The sequence below is a fragment of the Labrus bergylta genome, chromosome 12 (assembly GCF_963930695.1).
Source record: "Labrus bergylta chromosome 12, fLabBer1.1, whole genome shotgun sequence".
Classification (NCBI taxonomy): Eukaryota; Metazoa; Chordata; class Actinopteri; order Labriformes; family Labridae; genus Labrus; species Labrus bergylta.
In genome coordinates, this window is record NC_089206.1 from 9,338,116 (window position 1) to 9,352,373 (window position 14,258).

Consider the following 14,258-nt stretch of genomic DNA (forward strand, 5'->3'; position numbering starts at 1 on the left):
GAATTGAGACAGTATTTGAAGAGAATGACAAGATAAAGTGACAAGTGATGATTAAAGTGACTTGGTATGATAAATAAATAGCAGCAAGTAATGTAAACAGCAGAGAAGAGAGGCAGTGTTGTACCACAGTAATGCAGAGTGCAGTTATATAATATAATGTAGTATAATATAATATAGTGCAATACAGAGGTATACAATAGGTATACAGAGGAGTAGAGATTGCCATAGCTGCTTAAATTGTCTGCTTTGTGTATTTATTTTCTCTTGAAGATAGCCATTGCTGTCAGTCTTATCAAGCTTTGACCTGGCGCTTTGCATTGTGGGACTGAAGAGAAGACTGGTCTGATAAAACTACTGAATTTTTGGCCAGAGAGATCAGTACGTACTCAAATATAGTAGTATGTTTCACTTGTTCAGAGATGAGGGGAACTTACTGAGATGACCAAAGTGAAGAAGCAGCAGGATGGTTTGATAACTCTGATCAAAACAGGATAACAGTCTTATCAGCAACAACAATACTACAGTTTGAACCACTGGAGGAGGTGAGACTGGGATCTGCCTGTACCTGAAAAAAAAACAAACAGTATTTCCACAATTACAAATCGGCACACTAGTGTTCACATTGATCGATTGCTCTTTATTGTCAAACAAAGTCTGAGTCCCTGCAAACCAAAGCTTGGAATATGGGAGAGGTGCCATGTCACTTCCTGAGTACTGCCAAGGTGTCTCTGAGCAAGGCATCAACCCTCCCAACAACATCGAGACAGACAGTGTTGGTATCCTCGTCGGTGAGAAGCTCGACGTTGCTCCACTTCGCCATTTCACGGAGCTAGATACATTGAAAGAAAGGTCAATCTCAATGTTTGTAAAGTCGTTAGGAGTGTCTAGGAAGGTGGTAGAAAGGCAACTCAGCAGATGACATTTTTCCAAGAGGTGAGTATTTATTTACAGTGCTCAAACCAACATGTGTTAACTTAACAAAACAACAAAAGTTCAATGTAAATAAGGCAACTTATTTCATAATTAAATCAGACTAAAAAACATGTTAAAGGCAGCACGTCCTCACCTCTCCTCATGCAAGAACAAATGTCTCCCGGCTTTATAGACGGCCCCATTAACAAAATGGCTAAATTAATACTTTGATGTGAATTGTAACTTGCAAATGCAAACGAACCCGAGATAGTAAGTTCCTGCAATGTTACACAAGCAACTACGCAACTGTAATTAATAATGTGATTTGAGTCAAATGATTAAGTTAAGTTTTCTATGCGCTGATTCAGCTGACTGTAAACTTCCCTTAGTGTTACGATAGGGCTAATAATGCATCAAATTCAGCCGAGAGCTACGATACTAACACGATTAGCTGCTTATGTCTATGGAAACATTTATAACCTGGAAGAATAGAATGTAGATAACAGTGTGAGATAATACAAAGTATGTGGTATAAACCTCTATATAAACCTTATAAACTCATAAACCAACACACAAACGGTCATTTTTCTGAACCGTTAAAACAGAGTGTTTTATGTTGAAAATTAACCGGATGTTTTAATGTTGTTTCGGTGTCTGACTTCCGGTCCCGCTTGTTCTTTCCTGTGCTAAATTGATGCGTCGGGCTCCGGTATCCAGCAAAAATAGAAACCAGACATGGAGAGAAAATGGTGGCATTGTGGAAGTGTTGAACCGAAAGAAGTCATGAAACAAACTAAATATTCTTTCAAACATCTGTATCGGTATGGGCAGTGATTTTCCCAATCGGTGCATCTGTATAATAAAAATTTAAATGTTCTTTTCATAACTGAATTAAAGATTGTTCTGAAACATTCATTGAATATATGTGTAGAGATTGTAAAGGCTCAACAGGGGGTATAAAGCAAAACAACAACTTAGTGAGCATTGGCAGTTTTAGATTTGATTGTAAGTCCTGAGAATTAAGATTTTGAGGGAGAAAAAAAAAATACACAAGCTCTTCAAACATTCAAATAAAACTTTTAATATTTCTCACATGACAGTTCCACATTTTTGAGTACCAACAAGTTCCAACTCACTAATCTGAAACCAGTGCGTACAGTAACTATTGCTACATTCATGTCATACAAAGTGTAACAATAAGAACAGTAGCAACATCAGCAGAGGACGACTTCAGTGTGAACCGCAGGAATGAGAGTGGGCACGAGAGATAGTTCTTCATTAGTGGTTTACCCATAATGTGATGCTGATGTCCCCTCCGATCTGTCACATTTCAAGGTTTATCTATTCAGTAAATAAAAGAAAGAAAGCTGATCTGGGGTTCAGTCAAATGGCAGTGCTGTAGACCTGTCTTTATTGCTCTGTTAAGGCTCAGTATGTTGGATTGGTGTCGCTAGAAGGGCCACTATTACCTATAACAAAAAAAATCTCCACTTAAGGTCCACTTTCTATCTTTTTATAGACTTTCAACCACAACTCATGGTTTTCATGTAATCCATGCTGTCTCCATGGTGAGAGGCAGTTGAAAGTTTTTCGAAATACCAGTAGATCTTGAGTTTTTTTTTTTTTAGTCAATCGTCTTTTACCAAGAACAGGATTGATCTTTCACAGTGAAAGCAACCTGTGTGTAGTATGCATGACCTGACTGCCATCATGTTCCAGGTATGGTAACTCTAGGAGGGGTAACACCAGTAACAGAAGAGGTGTTGCATTAGTTACACTGTAAAAAAAAAACTGTAATTCATAATGTTAAATAAAGTCACTGTGTCTGATTTCTTTTTGGCAACAACACATTTTGGCAGTCATCACTTTGAGCTACATTCATGCTAGTCTAAAGAGAGTGAGAAATATTCAGTTCAACTTTGAAAACACTGCCTTCATAACAATAAAAAAAACACACACACAAAAAAAAACAGAATGCACAGCCATCCCAAAGTGTTCAATATCAAATGAAGATATGTGAAATAAATAATCACGAGTACATAAGTCAAATGTAAAAAGAGTATTTCTATGAATTATTAAATAACATTGAATAATTATCATCAATAATTTATCAAATTCATTGGTTAACTTATACAATCTACCGTATCAACATCTTTGATTAGTAATTAAATAATGAGCGATTTAATACTGAACACTTTAGGAGTCCTTCATAAAGAACCCATCCTCGTGGTTCTTGAGTCTGCGAGGCTTTAAGTGTTATCTTGTTCTTACAAAAGGCCCTTTCCTTGACTTTCTAAGGTGCCTCTTCGGTGTAACCATGAAGCACCAAACACCGGTTTAAACATCAACAAACTGTTGCATCATTGTCTAAAACTCTTCCTCCTCCACCACCAACAGGTTAACAGAATACACGACTGTAAGGCACTTAAATCAATTGAAAATGTAATTACTTTGAAGTCTTTTTTTTTTTTTTTAGGCTTATTCATAAGGAGATCACATTGTCTACCACCGTTGCATAGTTACAAAAAAAATGGAGGCTGTGCTTTTAACAGGGCTCGCGATGTATGGCAGGTAGGTTTTAACAAAGGCATACATATTATGCATTGTGCTACAACTGCTGAAAACAAACTGCTGAAATAGAAGAACAACGGCACACTGAAAGAGTCTACAGTCTGCATTTAAAGAGCCAGTACAATAGTAAGTTTATGCTTCGATAAAAAAAAAAGAAAAGGCGTACAAACCACATTACAAAGAGGACATTCCAGTGTTTTGACAATGTCATGCATTTCATACAAAAGCAGTCTCCTTATACTCCTTGGCAATACAAATGTTCACATAATGGAAAAAAGAAAAGCATACTGGATGTGAAATGTCACCGCAGTGCTGTAAAAAAAATAATTTAGGAAATGGATGGACAAGTATAAAAAGTGAGCACTTGTTTCAAAACATGGCTGTGTTACACCGGGTGCAGCAGTTCAGTTCAGTCCGATCACTGCAGACAACAATACAATAAAAAAACAAAAAAAAAAGTGCCAAAAAAAACTGAAGTGATTCATCTTTCTGGCATTAATCAGATTATTATAAGAATTACTGGATTATGTAACAATCAGATCTATGGAGTGAAATCAGCTTTGTGTGCATGTGTTCTAACTTTGATTTGAGACACGATTTTCATAGTTTCCAGACTTAAATATACACAAAAAAAAAAAAAAAAATCATTTATTGCATTCTTTGTTTAATTCAGTGTTTTGGTTGTTTTGCAGTAAGAATTATATTATTAAAAAGTCACGTACAAACTGCGGAATAATCAGCACTGGTGGTCAAAGGATTTATCCATCATTGTGCTGCTTCTTGCTCATAAAGCCTGAAATATGCCTTCATCAAAATTGAATTCCTAATGTTAAGAGTAGAGCCTGACCGATTAATTGGCCAGCTGATAATATCGGCTGATAATAGCATATCAAGTGACTATCGGTATTGGCTAATTTAATCGCAGATATGCGCCAATATTACGAGATTTATTCCCCAGTCAGATAGCATTTCATTTGAGTATCTTGGTATTACACTAGACACGGTGATGCACATACATGTACAGTAACTTTCCAGTTGAGTGACCATCTTGTCTTCGTTAGATATCTTTTCCACAAGTGCTTGATAACTGCATTTGAGGGATCACCGCAATAAATGTGTATATCTATAAATCTCTACAGGTCGAAGATAGATCTAAGAAAGATATCGGCCAATATATCGGTATCGGATTTTTTATTTCCTCAATAACGATATCGGCCCCTAAAATCTCATATCGGTCGGGCCCTAGTTAAGCGTGTTTAAAGAGACATTTAAACGTCTTATTTGTATTCATCATTCTCTCACAAGGCTCTTTGAAATGCCTTGTTATACTTTAAACTTTTTTGTTTCAGGGAATGTGTACATAAAGTCCTGTTTATATAGATACATAAATAAGATCAAATCTAAAAACGATTAATATTTTTCAGGGGAGAGATTTCAACTGGAAGCGTGACAAAGACACAGCTAACAGCAGAAACATGTGCATAGCAAGACAACATGGATGTATACACATCGTAATAAGGCATCGACACATTCAAGTTTAATCTAAGACACAGGAAGTGTAAAGCACTAAAGTAATAAATAGATTTTTGTCTGTCATCTATTATTGCTAGTGATTTAAAAAGCATTCATCTCACCATTTAATATCTACACATCTGACCATGATTTATCACTTCCCTAGATTCTTTGGAATCAATAGAAATAAACATAATCTAGCCTCTATCCAAAGATAAATGTACTTTTTTTTTTTTTAAATATAAAAACTTATATTTTTGCATCTCATTGTCATCATAGTATTGATTAAAGCAAAATTACTTCATAATCAGTCCTTGAAAGCAAGGTTAAGGGCTTGAAAAGATAAAAGATATTGTAAAAAAAAACAAAAAACAAAAAAACAAAAATCAAAACATGTAAACAAAAGGAAACAAAACAATAAAAACAAACTAAAAGAAACCTCTCCAGCAGCTGGGAGTGTAGTAACTGCTGACAGAAACAGCAAGATGGAGGCGGTTGCAGATGCAGGCGAGGTGTCCTCCAGTAGGGGGTGCTAACACCCCTGATCATTCTCATCCATGCTTACACTGCTCTTGCGACTGCTGTCCTTGGAGGCGTCCGGGGAGACGGACGAGAGCAAAGGGTCCCCCCCTCTCACCGGGGATAAGGTGTCTTCCATGAGGATGTCGTTGAGTTTGGAGCCCGGCTTGCCGTGGACGCTGTAGTGGCCCTCGGGGAAGTTTGAGTGACCTTCGTTTAGATCCAATGTGCCGGGCGGCTCTGGAGTGCAGGCTGGGTGGTGTTGGTGATGGGGGTGGAGTGTGTACAGGTCCTGGTGACAGTCCTCCAGAGCGGTCTCCTGCTTAATGGTCCGGGCCCCGAGTTCAGCGGAGCAGAGGGCTGAGGATGCGATGGCCAGACCGTGAGCCCGCGCCTGCATCTCTAACTCCTAAAAAACCACATGGACGCACTCACAGGTTAAGGTTTTGAAAATGTAACTTTGCACCATGATCTCAATGGCAGGTTTGATATCCAGCAGAAAGTCTGATATCAATGCACATTATGACTCACACTATGGTATCAGGTATCTGGGGTGGGGCAGGTACGCCAGTCAATGCACATTATGACTCACACCATGGCTGATTATAAATAAGTACACCATAGAGATGTTCCAATATGCGAGTATCTATATCATCATACTTCCTAACCATGGTATCAGGTATCTGGAGTGGGGGAGGTACGCCAGTCAATGAACAGATATGATAGATATATCAATTAGCACAAAGAAAATCAGCGGGTTTTAGGGGAATTATTGCATGACAATTACAAAAACAACAACACTTGGGTGTAGGGTGTCATGTTAGTTCAAGCAAATAAAATATCAACATTAAGAGTTTTTCCACCAATATTATAAATATTCATTTATCGCACTAGTATAGGAGGGGTATCGCTACTGGCCAACTCTCAAGGCTCTGTATCAGAAACGGCATTGGAGCATGTCTGGTGGATAGTTTACTCCAGAAAATTGGTCATTGACTGTCTGATTGTGAATGAATGACTCCTTTACTTCTTATAATCCCATGCGTAAACAATCAAAGGTTTTATTTTCTTCAGATAATCACCATGGATGCACATTGTGTTCAATCAATCAATGGCAGCTGAGCAGAATAACAAAGATCCTGAAGCCTCTCGCCTTGTGATCCATTATCTACACGTTATGGTGTGAACAGTCGACTCGCTCGTGAAACATCTGCATCAAATAGTGATTCTGCTCGTTTTCCATCAATAGAACAGTTGTCATTTCCTCTGTGGTCGGCTGAGGCTAACTTGCCCTGCATTCAGAATACTTGGAAAAATAGATCTGACTTGTAAATTAATGTGAGTTCCCCCTCAGGATTGAACAACAACGCAGAAGGTTGTAGAAATATCAAAACATCACATTTCACAGTTTTTTTTATTTTACTGGTACTTTATGGTATCAAGTTCTACAGCTCTATATGTATAATGAAAATGTGTGTACCTGTATCCTCAACATCAGGTGTCGATTGGCGTGCTCTAGCTTCTTCTGGCGAGTCTCCAGCTCCTTGGTCCTAAGCTGCTCTCGCTGCAGCTTCCTGATGTAGTCCACCGAGGCCTTCAGGATGGTGCCTTTGTTCCAGCGCATGTCCCTTAAAACCACAGACAAGCCATTTGTTTTAACCCTCTATATTCTCTAAGATCCTTTCATGAAAGAAAAGCAGCAATATCTACTTGGAGAGATCCGTTTTTACCCCTTCTGATATCACAGAAAAGCTCTCAGACATGGTTTTCTCGGTTCAGTCAAAAAACACGAGACAGAGGAGAATAATGAGGTCACAGAGGTGAACAGCTGATCAAGGGCCTGAGGTCTTTGCAGGACTGAATGCCGCACCGGGCGTTTGTGCAAGCGGGATCACAAGCAGCCATAAGGATGACCCCAAACGTCAAACAACCGTGAACCCCCAAACAAGATTGCACATATTGCACAAGTTCACTTTTTCTTTAAATTTAATTTAATTTTATTTACCATTTTGTACCTTTTGCACAATTTAGAATTTATTACTGTAAATATTATTTATCTTATTTTTACCTCATTTTATTTATCTATTTTACCTTATCTTATTTTACCTTATTTTGGTTGTATTGCACTGTGGGACGGAAACAAACGAAATTTCGATTCCACTGTATGTCTGGCATATTTTGAAATTGACAATAAAGTTGACTTTGATTTTGAAGATGAAGAATTAAAGGTGGTGGTGGGAGTGAGCGGGGCGTGAAAACTATCTTAAATAGTCTTTCAATCCCAACATCTCCACTGTCTCTGGCTGAAATTGGTCATGGGTAAGGTTTTTACATGTTTTACTGAAGAAAAAAAATTATATTGAATGCTCACAAGAACATGCATGTTTCATTTGTAAAATGAACCACCTAAAAAAAAAAGAAAAAATACTTTTCTAGAAAATGTGAGACAGCTTGCCCCGGAAATCCTACGGAGTTTCTTGTTCACATCTGCACAAATATTGTACCAGTCACAGGATTTCAACGTCATCACCCCCTCTCTCACACTCACTCACAAGTGAATTTTCCTGAATATAACCTACTGTGTTCACACATCAGCTCGCCCTGACTTCTTTTGCAAATTTATGAGCATGCTGGCAACAAAAACACCGGGTGAAGTCGTGGCGAGAATTTAAGCTTTACTGCTTGTGTTCACACACATGCAGAACACATTAAAAAAGTTGTGAGCATGTGTGAATCTGGAGTCTGTGTGTTAGTGTGGGCGTGTGTGTAGGTGGAGCACCCAGCTGGGGTTTGGCAAAACAACCACAGGGGGGAGGACATAACAAAAGAGGGGCTGCTGGGGTCTTCCTAGAATCAGCGGCAGGGTCAGGACTGAGCTTTTAACCCTATAACATGTGTGTCAGAACACACAGAAATCATGATTGACAATAATCTGCAAATTAAATCTTTACAAATTTGTTCGTAACCCTTTTCCATATAGCTGCCCTAAATGTGCATACCTCTTATGCATTTAATGAAGAATCTCTTCGTAACATAAACAGATGAGCATGTCAAAATAATCCTATTGATTAAAGGTGCACTTTGGAGTTTTGGTAGAGAAATGTGAAAGTTGGGAAAATGTACAGATTCTGTGGTTTATGTTCGTATCTCTATCACAAACTGCCCTGAGAGGAAAATTTGGTCCCTGTAACACTGTTTGAAGATAAAATGCTACTGGAGAAGTTATGGTGGGGGGCTCGCAACAGTGAAACCGTAACTCTCCTGGTAGCTTTATAGCTCCGAACAGTGTTCCAGGGATCAATTTTTTCCTTTGAATAAAGTACGTGTTTTTAGTTCAGAAAAAATAGCACAGAATTGTTTCACTTCTCCAACTTTCAAATTTCACTACCAAATCTTCATAGTCCACCTTTAAAGTTCACTTTTTTGATTTGGAGTCAGGAGTTTGTTCCTGGGTAGGGAGAGGAGGGCTAAAATGTTTTTTAAAGGTCATCTGAAGCTAATGTGAGGACTTATTATGAGATACACAAATCTTATGGTTATCTTCAGGCATTCCACAGTCTTTTTGGTACAACATTCCCTCTGTGTGCTTCTTTTTTTCTCTCCACTCAAACAGTGATTCCTTCAGAAGCTGAAGGAACACAAAGACGGGGTTTTCACAGTAAAAAGCAAAAAACAAAAAACAAAAAACAAACTCAACCGCAACTTTGGGACATGTTGACTTGATTTGACTTTAGGAGAGGATAGGATAATACTTTATTGATTCCCAGAGGGGAAATTCGGGCATTGCAGCAGCAAAATAGTGAGTCGGAGCCTGCTGCAACAGGCTGCCGACTCTCAGCGCCCAGGGGCACTTAGATAAAAAATCTAAAATTATTTTGGATACATTTTAGCACAGAAGACAGTCTATGATAAAATCACATAAGGACAGGATATTATCCCCGCTATTTAAGGTTGTCTCTGTTTTTTCCCTGCAATTTATTTCCCTGCCTTTGCCTTTAAATATACAAAAATAATAAACGCAAATTAAAAATGTAAGTTATTAGGTACTTACGGATCATTGGATTTTGGAATTAAAGTTCCCAATTCTTTGATTCTGTCATTGATGTTGAACCGTCTTCTTCTTTCAACTACACAGCAGAAACAGAAGAGATAAAAAAAAAATGATTAAAGAATCTTAATCTTTACATTTATTTTCTTCCAAGTCAAAAGTGAAACAAATGATATGACACTACAGCAAGCATAATCACAGTTTAGCATTTTTAAAGTGGAGTCAAAACTCACTCAGATTGTGGTTATCTTTCTTCTGCCTCTCCTTTGCCATTGCTCTCACCTCTGCTTTTGGAAGAAACATTGAGATCAATACACCACATCACACACAACAGTGTGGTGAAAGTAACGAGACTGTGTAGCATATTAACCACACGTACCCACGGGGAATCCTTCAGGCCTCTGATAGTTGTCAAACTTGCCACAGGATCCCGACTTGTCCAGCATATGCATGATGGCAGGGGACTGTGACACTGTGTGATAAAGAATTTCAACATTAAATGAGAAGAATGATTTCGTATTCATTGGAAAAAGAAACAGTGTCAGTAATGGGGACAACATCCCCACACAGAGGAGGATTACAAGGACCGGACTGTACAAAGTAGGCTACTAAGAGCTACTCCTGGTGACAAAATTCTAAGAAAACTCTTGACAGTTTCTAAGAATCTCCCCTCAAAGTTGAGACTAAATCCTTCTAAAGATGAAAGTTATTCACAAAGCATCTTGGCCCTTAAAAGACTTCCTACATTGTAAAACTGTTTTGAGTAGTGAGGAGGACTTCTAACAGGCAAAAGAGATTCTCAAGCTGAGGAGAAAATGGAGGAATGTTCTCCAAACACTCTGTGAAGAATATTTTTGACTCATAGTTGGGAAGAACAGACAAGAAATATTTGTGCAGACATTTCAATCCATCTATGACTTTTTTTCGGTACAAAGTGAACAATGCACGTTGAGTTCACCTCCACAGGTGCATCCAAACCCTAATGAAGGCTCTTCATGCTGATATCATGATCAGCGTGTGAAGAAGCTGCTGCACAAGTGAGCATCTGATTTCAAACATCGATGTACTTTTAAAGTACGTCTTGCAAATGATCACACAGGTGCTCATGTCATAGTGTTCATAATTTCACAATGTCTGACTTGTTAGTAGAGAAAGGTTTCTGTCTCTTCCTCGCTCAGAGTTGCCCTGAGATTGTTCCTAAATCGCTCCTAGGCTAAAATTCCTTGCTAGAAGTTAGGAGCTCTCTGAGAGGATTCTCAGAATGTTTGTGAATAGCGGCCTTTGAGAGTAGAGCATCACAAGTATTGTTTAATATATCCCATGAAACAGACACATTTTAATGATTGTATATGTTGATAGCTAACAGATACAGAGTTGATAGTGGATGCCAGGATATTTGAAGTGTTTGTGTCTCTCTTGCTTACCGGAGTATTCCCTTTTGATGTTGGGCAGGTTGGCGGGGCACGAGTTGCTGATGGGCAGACCTTGCTGGGACATACCCTGATTACCATACATGTCCATGAGGTTAGCAGGAACAGCGATCTGAGGACACACAGCACGGACATTCAGTCAGAATCAAACCACCGCTGTATAGATGACAATCAATGTCACAGAAAAAGCATGATGGAAAAATGGGGGGACAAAAGGAACGCCTATCCTACAGTGAAGTTTGACTGTACGAGCAATAGATGCAAATAAGATGAATTTCACCATTAAAGGAAAAGTACAACATTTTGGAATGTTCCCTCTGGCTCTCATGCAACGCTTCAGCCAGGAGAATTCATCTTAGCTTAACATAGCTTAGCTAAAGACTGAAAATATGTAGCAATCCTAGCACTAAATCTTATTTATTGTATGTCAGTTATTGAATCATCACACACACATACATAACATGCATTTCATTTGCGGTTTAGGCTGGGTTGTGTTTGGTTCTACTTCTTAGCTAGATGCAGCGATTTCTTCCCGTCTCTGCGTGTATAAAAAAAAAAAAATGCTAGGAAGACTTCAGGAAGTATTCCCCCAAAATCATCCGGATGTTCCCTTCATTCAGGCTAACAGCTGGAGGTTGTTGCCCCTCCTGGAGATGCAGCAGAGCTAACTTTAACATTAAGATCAGTGCAGCAACATGGCTTACAGCAAAGGCAAAGCACAGGGTTGACATTTTGTTTTGTCAATAGTTTCATTCAGTATGAAAAAATAAAGGTTGACTTTTTTTTCCTCTCTTGACATATCAAAGGCGAAGCCTTGTGTGCTGACCTTTCAGACAGTGAAGAGCTTTCACTGTTTATAGGCTGAGCGCTGACAAAGATTTGATGTAAGCACACACATACCGTGTTAGCCATCTGAAGTCCAGGGTCCATGAGGCCGAGGATGTCATCACTGTAACTGGACTCCAGGCTAATAATGTCATCAATGACATCATCCATCTAAAGTAGGAGATGAAGAAGAAGAGGAAAAGACATACAGATTAGAATGAATAAATCAGTGCTGGATGACTAAAAAAAAAGACACGTGAGTGGTAAGCGTGACTAAAAGCTCACCTCTTTCTCGCAGTTAGAGTTCAGGGTCAGTAAGGCCATAGGGCTGTTGGGGGCGCTGTTGCCCGGCCCTGGCGGCATGCCCCCGTGGTCAGAGGACTGGTTGTGGCAGGGCAAGCTCAATGCCTGAGAGCCAAGTTTTCCCAGGTACCTCTTGACCTGCTGCTGCTGGGAGCGCTGGATGTGGTACTTGGTCGGGTTCTCCAGGTGAGTCTGGACCTTAAGGTGCAGAACGAACAGAAAAAGGGCGAGAGAAAAGGAAAGGAGGGAGGGAAATAAAAAATGTATTACAGAAATGTTATGTGATTGGAGAAAATTGCCGAACATATGCACCTTAGTCAATGCTGCAAACGAAAAGTCCATTTCAATAAATCCCACTTTAATCTGCAACTGCGTCACATTTGAGGAGTTTTTGCTTTATGTAGTCTTTTATTAGATTAAAAGACTCTAAATATACCTCAAAGTCTTGCCTGTCCCCAGCATTGCAAAGTTGTGACTTTAATATTAAAATAAACCCCGGCACAGATTTCAAAGCTTTCGATGCATTATGCATTTTTCCTTTTTTTTTTTTTTTTTTTGGGAGAAGCTGTCAAGTGTTGTTATCTCAAAGAGTCTCGGTGGAAAACAGTTCTACTTTCTGCTTTTCCGCACAATCAGTCCACATATTTCCAGCAAAGAAAAAAAATCAACATGCACACCCCTGGCTTTGCACTCCACGGTCATAGATAGATTTGATTGCTGTGGATCATTAAATCCTTCACGTGGCATTAATGATCCAGTAAAGCTTCTGTGGGCAAATGAACAAACTTCAGTAACACAAAGTTATTCAGGATGAAATGGAGCAGTGCTGCTGCCCTCCAGCACACATCTGGAGTCTATATTTGCACTTTTAAGGCGAATGAATGCATTCTTTAATGCCACGACTAACACGTACTTAATTAAGGCATAATAGAAAGAACACTAAGTGTAGATACAATAAATGGTCTACACTGGCCTAAATAAAGTAAAGAAGTTGTAAAATTAGTCAGAATTTATTAGCATGCTATTTTATGATTTTTTTATGAAAAAAAAATAAAAAACCTCTTTCTACAAAAGATAACTTTGATTTGAAACATACCTCATAATGGTGGTGTCCAAGCATCTCAAGCATCATTGAAAATAAAAGCGACTTTTCCAATACCAAAAAAAAAAAAAAAAATCCCACTCTGTGTTCAACCCTTAAACTAAACTAAGAGGAGCAGCCGCTGCTTCCTTCTTGGATGCATCAGGAGACTGAGCCTGCTCGTATGAGGACACACATCTCAGGCTCATCTCTTTAAAGGCAAGAAAAGTCATTAGTTATGCATGTCAGGGAATCTCACTGAAGCACAATGAGCTTTTTACAAATTTGTGTTGTTATATGTAAAATCTGAATTTATTCCTTTATGGCGTATCACTTGATGTCAGGATGTGGGGCTAACACTGGGAGCCTTTGTTTGGCAAGGCCACCCCTTTTACTGAAACCTGCCCGAGGCTACCACTTAGCAGCATCCACTTCTTTCTTTTCTTTTCTTTTTTTTTTTTTTTTAACCCTGTGGATTCGAGGCGTATGCTCCTAGTTCATTGCTGCACATTAAACAGTGATAATGCTTTGGAAAAATAACTTCATGCACATAAAGCCTTTTGAATTGTGTTGAATAAGGCCTGTTACATCCTTTTTTGGCTGCAGGTTGCGTCTCTAAATGACATTTCTAACCGGCAACAAGGGGCTCGCTATGTTTCAAAATCAATGAATAAGTACATTTTTTTAACTTGATGTATTTGTTCGGCTTAAGTCCAGAGGATTTAGCTTCATTAACAGCGCTGAGGAGGTCACCGGCGGTAGACCAGCTCTAAGCTACCTCGAATATTCCCTCTGCTTCTGTGTAAAGTGCCTTTAGTCTGCACACTGCACTAGACAGTTGAAAGGTCCCGGTTATTGAACCGATGCATAAGAAACGGGCAGACTCCCACTCCCAGCAGCCGCTTGAACAAAAAGTAGAGCTTAATGAGAAGAGGGTAAAAAAAATGCACTGACTTGTTTTATTGCCAAGCATGGATATTCAATATTTATGCAAATTGATTGCTAATTAAACATGGAGATTAACACGACGACATAATCAGACTAAACACAAGTGCAC

At 38.9% G+C, this 14,258-nt stretch overlaps 1 protein-coding gene across 2 annotated transcripts in view; it reads right to left on the reverse strand.

Annotated features, from left to right (window-relative positions):
• Window positions 1–1,973: 1,973 nt before the first annotated feature.
• The window catches only part of LOC109999982 (melanocyte inducing transcription factor), a 41,020-nt gene continuing 28,735 nt past the window's right edge, over window positions 1,974–14,258 (reverse strand). For both annotated transcript variants that reach the window (XM_065961567.1, XM_020655178.3), the window contains exons 3-10: window positions 12,103–12,318; window positions 11,893–11,988; window positions 10,987–11,104; window positions 9,942–10,034; window positions 9,796–9,846; window positions 9,566–9,641; window positions 6,995–7,142; window positions 1,974–5,923 (exon numbers count right to left, since the gene is read on the reverse strand). In XM_065961567.1, the coding sequence (XP_065817639.1) occupies window positions 5,528–5,923; window positions 6,995–7,142; window positions 9,566–9,641; window positions 9,796–9,846; window positions 9,942–10,034; window positions 10,987–11,104; window positions 11,893–11,988; window positions 12,103–12,318 (1,194 nt within the window). In that variant the 3' untranslated portion in view covers window positions 1,974–5,527. The remainder of the gene's footprint in view (window positions 5,924–6,994; window positions 7,143–9,565; window positions 9,642–9,795; window positions 9,847–9,941; window positions 10,035–10,986; window positions 11,105–11,892; window positions 11,989–12,102; window positions 12,319–14,258) is intronic.